The sequence below is a fragment of the Porites lutea genome, chromosome 14 (assembly GCF_958299795.1).
Source record: "Porites lutea chromosome 14, jaPorLute2.1, whole genome shotgun sequence".
In the NCBI taxonomy this organism is placed as follows: domain Eukaryota; kingdom Metazoa; phylum Cnidaria; class Anthozoa; order Scleractinia; family Poritidae; genus Porites; species Porites lutea.
This window is the reverse complement of record NC_133214.1, coordinates 18,042,031-18,052,933: the sequence shown is the minus strand read 5'-3', so window position 1 is coordinate 18,052,933 and position 10,903 is coordinate 18,042,031. Positions and strand designations below refer to the sequence as shown.

General features: G+C 40.7%; 1 protein-coding gene across 1 annotated transcript in view; it reads right to left on the bottom strand.

Annotated features, from left to right (window-relative positions):
* LOC140924009 (uncharacterized) overlaps window positions 1–10,472 on the bottom strand; it is a 26,481-nt gene extending 16,009 nt beyond the window's left edge. The window contains exons 1-8 of the mRNA XM_073374013.1: window positions 10,333–10,472; window positions 9,200–9,577; window positions 8,286–8,452; window positions 3,290–3,638; window positions 2,664–2,842; window positions 2,358–2,498; window positions 1,117–1,664; window positions 1–286 (exon numbers count right to left, since the gene is read on the bottom strand). The exon at window positions 1–286 is cut by the window's left edge and continues 142 nt beyond it. Coding sequence (XP_073230114.1) covers window positions 1–286; window positions 1,117–1,664; window positions 2,358–2,498; window positions 2,664–2,842; window positions 3,290–3,638; window positions 8,286–8,452; window positions 9,200–9,539 — 2,010 coding nt within the window. The 5' untranslated portion in view covers window positions 9,540–9,577; window positions 10,333–10,472. The remainder of the gene's footprint in view (window positions 287–1,116; window positions 1,665–2,357; window positions 2,499–2,663; window positions 2,843–3,289; window positions 3,639–8,285; window positions 8,453–9,199; window positions 9,578–10,332) is intronic.
* Window positions 10,473–10,903: the final 431 nt, after the last annotated feature.

Below are 10,903 nucleotides of genomic sequence, written 5' to 3'. Positions count from 1 at the left end.
TTCTTTAGCCATGTGATCTTTCAGACTTTGGAGTTCAGATTCATATTGCTGTTTCACTTTCGCCATCATCTGTCTCGCAGTTTGCGGCTCGAGGCCCAATTGAAGTGAGGTTTTCCTGCGTTCGCGCCGCGGTGCCCCCGCCATGCTCGCCACGCTCATTGTCGCAGGGGTGGGGGGAAAGGACATCATTCGTTCCTCGAGACATTGGATTTCCTCCATGAATTGACCTAGTCTCTCCTCTTGATACTTGATCATTTCTTCGTTGCATTCGATCTCACCTGTCAACCTGTTAAGTTTAAGAAAATAATAAAAACAAGCGCTGTCTTCCCTCAAAACTCTTGTTTTTTACGCCTTAAATGAAATGTACATCTGCTACTACAACTTATTGATGTTGAATTGATCGAAACTTATTCCAATTTTATGTTCTCATTTTCTTTTTCAAATTATTAAAAGGAAGTCAAGTGAATGTCCCAAAAATCGCATAAAAATCAGTCGATTTCTTCACTTTCAAAAACTCGGCAGCCATTTTGAATTTTTAATTACGTCATTTGCTTCCACAATGGTGGCAAGCAAATAACGTCATAAACTGTTTCCAAAGAGAAAATAAATGATCTTCTGTGACCAACTAGGAAAAAATTGGGCCTTAGACTTCATTGATAACAACGTAATGTCAGTTTGTTTAAAGCATCTAGCCGGAGGAAAACTCGATCATGTGACGGCTCATGTGACAGCTGGATATCGCTGCTTTAGAAACGAGAATAGTACTGGACCGTGTAAACTTTCGTAAAGACTTCTGGGACTGTTACTACAGACGTGGGAAAAATTGGCCAACAACTGACCGGCGCGTCCTCATTAACGATCCCAGAGGCAATTGCGGGACGCAATTCGGCTCCAATTCCCCTCCCGCCTCGTCCCCAGGGCTTTTCCCTCAGGGAAAAGCCCTGGGGACGAGGCTGCCAGCTTTTGCTATTTGAAAAATGATGAGTATGAAAATAAAGTATAGTGTGTGTGATAAGTGACGAATTGGCGTTATAGAATCAACTCCTGGTGTATTGAAAAGTGGCGTGAGATTTTCAACCGATAATGAACCGCGCAAAAGTAATATAAATGAAATACCTTTTGTTTTCCCTTTCACCGTCTTCTAGCTTTTGTGTCAGCTCCTCCATCGCCCGTTCATTTTCTCGTTTTACGTCTGCCAACTGAATCTCCAACTCACTTCTCTCTTGTTCAACCCTCACTTTGTCAGACTGCAATGATGTGAATTCCACTTCAAACGCAGCGGACTTCTCCTTCTCGATCCTTAGCTCGTCCTCTACTCGTTGTAAACTTTCCTTTAGCTTGTTTATTTCCTTGTTTGCTTCTTCGCTATTCAGATTTGTTGCAGGTGAAGGCTGTTTTGCTTCTTGTGTCGTTGCATTTGATGCGTCGCTGGCGGCGACAACTTGAACTTTGGACGATTTTGGTGTTTTTATGATGAATTTTTCTCCTGTCGGAGCAAGTTGTTGCGATGGCTTCTCCACGAGGCTAATTACGGACACGCTTTCTCCACTCTCTCTTAAACTTCCGATAGACTCACTACTGCTTCTGTATAAACCATAAGATTCTTTTTTCTTGTATTCGTCTAGCTTTTCGTTAAGCTCACTTATGATTTTTTGTTGTTCACTCTGCAAAAATAAACACAGGCTTTCATGATAAGACGAAAAAGTCAATAAAGTTGGACCTCTATGTACAATTTGAGGTAGTCGGCCAGCGGATGTTTGGCTTTATTTTAGTCATAAATTGCAAATATATCTTTAGGTATCTTGTTCACCTAGTTGGGTGTACTGGTGTTTGCGAGTTGGTAAACGACAATTTTTTATTTAGCTTTATTTTTCCGCAGTCAAGCATGAACTTTTTTAAGTTTTAAAACTTACTCTTTTGCAACCTAGTCCCTAAAGGTTCTCTCTTACCCGGTTGTCCGCGCGAAATCTGGGAAAGGGTGGACGAGTCTGTCTCAGTGATGTCACACCTCACGATTGAGTCCAGGCTTGACAAAGCCGAAAAGGTCTTGGCAATAGGTTGACTTTTCGGTAGACCTGCCTCGATGTTTTGCAAGGCTAACTTAGTGGGTAAATTTCTTATTTTACTTAAGCACATTAACTAGTCAGCTCACTTGTGAACTTTTAATTAGTGACAAAAAAAAACTGGAACCAATCGAGTGGAAGTGGTTGACTTCCATGTACCGACAATTTCCCGCCCTCAGTACGCGGCTGCCATGCATGGTACGGGTTTCTGATTGGTTCTAATTTTTTTTTTTTTTTAAGGCACAGGCCTGTGCCTTAGCTAAAAACTAAAATATCTTTCTAACATTTGCTGACCAGTTTAGTCTGCAAGTCCTCACACTGGTATTGAAACTTCTCCGCCTTCACTTTAGTTTTCTTGTTATTTTTTCGCAGTTCTTCATTTTGTCTCTTTGCTTTCACGAGCTCGCCTTCGAGATCAATAGCTTGGCTGTCGAGCTGAAAGTAAACGTAAAATAATAATTAATGGTCCTCTATATTGTCGCGACAAACAATGTCGAGTTGAATGGATCGTCACGCGCAGGGAGAGACAACCCTCATCTCTCGAGCTTGCGTGACGATCAAAATGGTTGTGGCAAGTTTGGAGACTACTTCTACACACACCTCATGAATGACTTGATTTCTTTTTGCCGTCAACTGAGCCATCAGGAGAAACTGCTTTCTGGCGTGGTCGACGTTTAAGCGAACCTTGCGAACTGGAATAACTTTGGTTGCTTGCTCCAAGGTTTTAACGACATCTGCTTCCGCTTGGTTCCAATTATCTTCGTTGTCTAGTTCCTCCACTACCAAATAAAGAAATTTCATTGCTATGTCACATATTCAGATTGCGCACCACAATCAGATTACGTCCCTAAAAGTTCTAAAACGCGCACGATCGACTTTAGTATATAAAAACTGATTTGATTTCAGTGATTTGCGAAAGTCTTTTGAAAGTGTAACATTTATAACGAATAGTGAAAGCCATGAACATAAACTAGGCATTGAATGAATTGTCCATAAATAGAAAAATCCACACATGAAATAGAGTGTTTTCACATGACATCACGGCGGCCATATTGGCGTCCCAAAACGATGAAACGGCGGCCATGTTGGTGTCACAAACCAGTGCTGTAGGAACTCTTTTCTTATGCAAACGCTTTCTTTTGTTCAGATAAATTTGCATAGATTCTGTAACTCTCTATAATCTTAGTATAGCAGAGATATGGTAGCACATGAAATTATTCGCTTACCATTATACATTATCTTAGTGCGTGGCCCGCGAGGCTTGGCCTGCTGTCTCTCGGTGCCTTCGTCTGGAAGATCCTCTTCTAATTTACTCCCGCCAATCCCCAGAGAGTCAGCTATGACTTTTAACCGCACTAAAGCTTTGCCAAGACCATGCATTTCTGAGGCAATTCCCGAAGGGAGATCTTCCAATAGGAGTTCAGGGCTGAACAGGTATATGCGCGCAGGTTTGCTTAGTTCCTCGTCAGCCGTTGATTCGATCCACGACTGCATTTGTCTCATAATGTCTTCTCTTTCAATACAAAGCTCAAGGTAAGATGCTATTCGCTTAAGAACTCTCCGTCGTTTGGCGCGCTGTGAAGACAAAAAAGAGGCATATTGATAGTTTGGCAAATTTGATAATTCATATCGATATTTATTTTTTATTGGTTATTTTGAGGTTGAGATAGCCTGATGTGGGCTTTGAGATAGTTGAGGTGCCGCGAAGTAGGAGATAGCAGGAAAAAAAAAGGACGAAGAAAGGGAGAGGGGAAGGGAGGGAATGGATTCTTAGCTCTCACCTCCCCAACCCCATCCCCCACTGTTTTTCCTGCTCACTGCATGCTCTTTGCGCCGTCCCCACTATGTGAACGCCTGGCACAGGCTAAGATCGAGAGTGGAAATGGGCGATTTTGTGTCGAATTGCATCATGACCGGTGCTTTGGGGACGCTACGATTTCTTTTATTGGACATTACGAGGGTCAAACTTCGTGCCCCAAAACAGTCCCATGGTGCAATTCGACACAACACGCGCCATCTCGAAATGGCCAATATCTATTGTATGTAAGCTGAACTCAAGTTGGCTGGTGGCTGGCTTAATCCCAGATCCCGTCACTCGTTATCAAAGCAAGATTTATTCGTGACGTTGTTTTAGCTTAGATGTCGTTAAAGAAAAACACTTTCATTGTTCTCTCTAGAATTATTTTCTCAACATGTTTTCATTTTGCTCACACATTAAGACCATGCAAAAGTTTATTTTACAAGGGAGGTTTTAACGGTGACGTCACAGCTCACAGTAGGTTCCAGGCTTGACCGAGCCGGGAACGCCTTACAACTTTGTTGCTGTATATCCTTAAATGTCTTAAATTCTTCTTTAAATGTCTGAAATGAAATTTTGAGTTTTGTAGATTGATCGTGATAAAAAAGGAAGGAAGAGAAAGAAAGAGAAAGAAAAACTGGACTTTTCATGTTAATGAACTTCCTTTCTTCGATCAAGGCGGAACAACAGCATCTTTCCCAAGTGCTCTTCTATTTTACTGGTCCTCAGGTAAAGCAGCTGCTATTATATTATTGTGAATGGGGTATTATTTTTGTTGTTTTGCAAGCTAACCGCAAAAGAAATGCGTCAACGCCCCTTTTTTTATAACTAATTCAAGAGCTCTATACAGGCTCCATATATGACATGTGCAGTAAAGTTACAGACATTTTGAGCGGAAGTTTGTTTCTTTTTTAAACACGTTTGCACTATAAAGATGTAAACTTTATACAGCAAGGAAACCTCTTTGATAATAGAAACTGCTTTCTAATTTGGTAACTAGATTAAAGAAGTTATGCACCAAGGTATTTATAATTATTATGCGCATAAATCAGTATGCACCGGTGATTTTGTTTTGTTCATTAACACAAGTGTTGAGCCAAATAAATATATTTTGTTCAGTCGGCAAGTTGTTGCTACTGCGGGCTTAAATTCATTTTGTCAAAAACGACTGACACAGCTACGGCGGCCCACGGTGAAAAAAGCGAAAAGGAATAGACGTGGAGATTATTCTTGCACCTCTGGCTTCGACTGCTTCGCCATGGATGTCGTTAAGTTTTTGTTGCCCACCTCAGCCAGCACTTTAATCGGGCTTTTCTTTAACGTTAAAATGATTCTCAGCTGCTTTAGGAAGAAAACGAGCCCACAGCCACAAAAATACAGCGCCGTTGTCGCTTTGCAGTTTGTGTATCATGTAGCAATTCTGACTATGAACACTGTTGAAGTGTGGCAAGGATTCGAAGAGAAACCCGAAAATTTCTGCAACGTCTTCAAAGCACTGATGATTTCCGTGAATGTCTTGCAGCTTTTCAACATAATAGCGGTGTGTTTTATTTGCTGCTCGTCCGATGCCGTCGCCGACCGACAGTTTTTTCACTTCGCTGTGACCGCATCTTCTACGGCTTTGGGACTTCTTGCATGTATACTTTGCGTGTGGTTTACCTGCTCGAATTTTTTAGACTTCCTCTACCGAGCTTCCATCGCTGGACTGTTGTTGAGCATTTTAGCAACTTTTTTACTTTGTGCAACAACACTAATATTCCCGTGGTGTTCTCAGAAAAGTTTTGTTCCGGAATCACCTCAAGAGAAAATGTTTTTCGCAGAAAACAAGAAGACCGCAATTTTCTGCGCAATAATGTTCTTATGCTTTGGAGTGCCGTTGGCTTTCTACGTCAGGCCTGACCTTATCTCCGACCCAAGACTAACCAAGTTTATCTGCCTCCTTACCATGAACCTTATAGTTGGAATTATTATGCCTGTAACCTTCAGTGCTCTAACGACCGAATTTAGTTACACAGAGACACATGAAATGACAGTAAAGGTTTGAGTATTGTTCAAGTTGTGGACTAAACCATGCATGTCGGCAATGGACATGACTCACGCTGAAAATTCAATTCGCATGCTTTCAACTTTATCGCGATTACAGCTCACTACGCACAATTTGTCATGCAGTTAAATTCTTAGCCTGGACCGCGCCCAAGCACAGAGACGTAAGACCTGTTTGTCGTAAAGTTTTCGCGTCTAACGCCGCGTGAGAGAATTTCTTGTCTTTGTTAAGTAGAGGATCGCAAGAAGAGAAATGTACAAAAAAGTTGCCAGTTCAGTTTTTACTTTCTCGCTCATTGCTATCGCCGTCCACGTCGTCTATTCCACTTCAACTTCAGCAAACACTGAGTTTCCGTTTTATTGGCAATCTTTTTGTGTAGGAATGGTTCGCTGAAGCTCTCGATTATACTCTAGCTTGTGGGCTCACAAGTTGCGTCTGTAGCCATTAAATAGTCATTCAGGCGTAGAACCCATAGCTTAATTCAGAGTCGTTATAGCAACTTAGAAAGTGGAGATTACTTCGGGATCGACAGTGTTTTATGTTAAGTAAGCTGCCCTTAAAAGTGTTAATGACAAAATCAAAGGGTCGTTGTTTTCTGTGTAGTTCGACATAAGTTTTGAAGCTGTTACGGAAGTCGTGTTTATCTCTTTTCGCAAACTTAAGTGCTGCTTCTCTACATTGAAAATGTTTGATCAGCAGGCTTAACTCTTAAAGTCTCCAGCAATACGCCAAAAATCATAAGTTTGTATGCTGCATGATTTTTCGACTCTTGTACTGGAGACAAAGAAGATGAATAAAATGAAAAAATTAGAGAGATAAAAGTATGATTTATCGTGTTTTACTATTTAGAGTCACTAATATCACTGTATCGAGATAATACAATTCTAACATTATATCTGTTTGCTTGAAGATCACTAAACTAATAAGTTATATTGACGATGTATAATGATGTACAATCATGGTTTATTTGTTTAACTTTTTTTCAGTATGAAAAACTTTCAAATTTGGAAACGTTAGGTCGTCTTTATATTTCTGCTTCCAAAGGTGTATTGAAAAAGGAGGAAGATTGGAAAAGTTGTACTTTAACGAGAATATGTTTACTCTCTACTTGAAATTGCTCATCAATATCGAAAATGCAAATCAGTCATGTAAGTTGTTCGACAACAATGCTGCAGTTGAAATTGATTGTGAATTCTCGCTGTTACAATATTTATTTACAGCTCTTCGTGACTTTACAGAAAGTTCAAGAAGTAACAAGAAAGACGCAAAATCTTCTTTATTACTTTTTTTTATGAAAAGTACCTAATTATAGTAGGACAAAGCTGTGTTTGACGATATTTGGTTAACCTTGGTAAGCCGGCCTTTTTGTTTCGCCTACGCCTAACATGACGGGTGATACATTGAACCGCACAAATGTATCATTGTCGAGATACGTTCCGCCTATACGAGCATGTGGCCCTTTGCCGGTCTGAGAGGGGAGACTCAATACGTTTTATACAGGGAAGCTCCGCCCCGAGGTCCAACCCGTCACCCTTTTTATGTATCATTTTTCACAGAAAAGGTACCCTTTGAAATAGCCTCTGATCCATTGCCAAATGGTACCCCTTTCACATACCCACTCTAGAACTTTGTTTTCTCGACTAATTCACAGCCATGAGATACGTCTATCAGCGCTTTGGGCCTTTTTACAGCGCAAAATGACAGATTTCTCTATCCTTTTATATACTTCAGCTAGTGAAATCCCTACCCTTTCATTTACTTTAAGCCTTAAAAAGGTACATCTTTCGGGGGGAACCTCCCCGTATGCGCCATTATAGGGATTAACTCCCCCCGGGTAAATAGGTTTATAACTTCCATGTCAAATAGGATGAAGGCTTAAATTTGTAAAAACGACGCAACTTGAAGAAAAAAATCATTGTAGTTTCGGTGGACGGAAGCCTACTTTGACTTAAGCCGTGACGGAATCACAACGATCCGGGACCTCCTTCCCGCCATACCTTCCCCCAGATCCGCTAAAAAATCACAGAAAAAATTGCATCGGCTAGCCCCTTTGTTAAAGGATGATTTATGGTACAAGATCAGCTACCCTCAGCTACCCTTATTTTAAGTTGACAGGGAGTTAAAACCAGCGACGTTTTTGAGCGCCGCACGTCGACCGGAAGTGAGTTTTTTTCCTCCTTTACTATGCTTTGATTCTACCAAATTTTTTTTGCGAAGTGTTTTTACTCTTTAAAAGAAGATTTGCTGAAATATTTTTTTAAAATCAGGGCTCAAGAGTGCAAACATTCCACTTCCTGTTGACTTGCTTTGCTCAAAAACTCCCTAACACGGCGACTGCACTCTCTTAACTCAATTCATCATTTTCTCTTGCTTTGCTTACCCTTACTAACATCTTCTTTGATACTTTTCGCTTGGCTTGTCCAGGCATCGTCTGTCCGTTTGAGTCTTCGTCATTTTTACCATCATCATCTTCGTCGTCGTCGTCGTCGTCGTCGTCCTCATATTCGTCGCTGGACCCCCCTGAATCTTCCTCTGAATCTGATAATACTTCAGCATCATATCATCATCATCATCATCATCATATCACAATTACAATAGGGCCATTTATACGAGGAAAAATAAGACGCGTCTTAAATAAGACGCTAACTGTACCATTTATACGAGCATGTCTTATCTAAGACAAGAACAGCTCGCATAAATGGTTTGCGTCTCATTTCTGTTCTTGTCTCGTTTTCATGTGAATATTGCCCACAGCAACGGCAATATAACGTGGCGCGCCAAAAATTTACGCATGCGTATTATGCGTTCGCGTCTTATGTAAGACGCGAGGGCCATTTATACGTAGTTTTTCTCGTCTTAGCTAAGACGCGTCTTATCTAAGAATAGGTGTTAAGGGCTGTTCTAAAATAAGACGCGTCTTATTTTAGACGAAATGTGCCGTTTATACGGAAAGTTCGCGTCTTATTTAAGACGCGTCTTTTTATGTGATGATCATAAGTTTATTTTTCAAGATCAAGTATTTACAAAGATGAATAATCTACGGGAGGTCCCGCGTATAGCTATCGCGCAGTTAGTTTTTAGATCATTGTTGAGATAGAGGTATTCCGTAAGAAAATTGTCTTCAGACTTTGTATGGACAAAAGTCTCTGCGTCCGAGCGGTCCCGTCACGTGACGCACAAGCAACACTTTGACTTGATAAGACGTCATGATCCTTTCAGTAACTTTCCAACAACAAATGTATATTTACGTTTAAAAATTATTAGAATCAAAAACGGAAAAAAGGATATACAAACCTTCTTTTTCTTCATGCTCCTCCATTTCCTCCACCTGTTGTGACTCGTGTCTCTTTTTCCTCCGCGCTATTCTTTTCCTTTTCTCCATTTTTCGATCTTGTTCTTTTCTTTCCTCTTCTTCCGCTTCGTACTCTGGACAAGGGCTCTCTGATACTTCCAGCTCAGCCTCGGCAGTGTGGAACTCATCCATGGTCAGCCTTACTCTTTCCAACACTGAATTCAGCTCTTCCACCAATCTGTCGCGTTGGCGTTTCATCTGCGCTTTCTGAATCGCTGTTAATCTCATTTGTCCTGCGGCTGGGAGAAAGCCATATTCGAAGTCGGTTCCAAATCCTAGCATTGCCGATAAACCAATCCCGGTGAAGGCGGCATAGTGATCTTAAATTTGAAAGGTGGTCTGATTAAACTGCATAAAATGTTGTACGACAGACATAGGATAAAGACTTGTTGCACGCAGTGAAAAAAAAATTATCGGATGCAAAGCTGTAACCGAGCCTCCCCCCTTCGGAAAGCGTGTTTAAAAGAGAAAGAGTACAACAACAATAAATAATAAACAAACAAAATAAATAATGGATAAGATGCCGTTTAGCAGGTAAAACACGGAAATTTGGTATTATCGACTTGGTTAATAAACTGAATTGCCACTGTAATAGGTTGTAAGGAGTCTTTTAAAGATCTTTGAGCGCCAGCACTTTGATCAAGAGTGATTCAACGGATTGCATGGGTAGTACATCTTATGTACTTGCAGTACCCAGAAAACAAAAATAAATCACAATCCCGTATTTTTCTGTTAGTATTAAAATGTTACAAAGAGCTGTTCAAACAGATGATCTCTTAAGCACTTGTAAAGCAATTTTTACCACTGTTTATAATCTTCCATCAAGCAACATTTTTCGGTTACTTTCTTCCCTCCGTAGTGCTAATCGTTTTGCCTGAGTTGTCGTATCTTTTTTTTCACTACGCCTAGGGGTTTACATTTTTTGAATACGGAAAGATTATAAAGCAGGCCCGTGGCAAGCCTTTAGAAACTAGGGGGACAAAAAGATTAAAAAGAAAAGGGAATACGGGATCAGGACCTCCCATTCAGACTCCGTGCTTTCGGTAAATGCAATGAAATTACATCATTTCTCTACCTGCTAAAAATGACCCCTTTTCATCTGGAACTGGTATTGGTGTTCCTCGAACCGCTTCTACAAAGGCCTCAGGGTAACGATCAAATATGGAGCTCCGTTTTGCTAATTCTTCTGAATCGTCTTCAGAGTTTTGCAACTGTTTTTTCCTGGTTAGAAAAAAAGAGAATCAAGTGTAGTCAGATCTCTTTATCACTGAATCAAGACAAGAGCTAGGTGCCCCTCTTCTAAATTTGACTGCATAGTGGCCTTAAAATAAGAGACTCAATAGACCTCTCCACTTTTTTATTTTTCAACTTTTGTTAAAGAGATGGATGCAAGTGAATATCCAACGACACTGCTGGAAAGATAGCCTGTGTACAGACCCTCCCTCTCCCCAGGAAAAATCCTGAGGGGAGGGAGGTCTTTACATAGGCTACTGGAAAGGGGGCTTCAAAATAAATTAAAGCACCAAGTCTAAAGGTGATACGTCTAAAGAGAGCGGAGATATTGCTCCACTAAGTCACAAAATTTTACCAACGTTTATATACTTTCCCCCCACCACACAAACGTCTGTAAAATTCTGCGTCTTTGC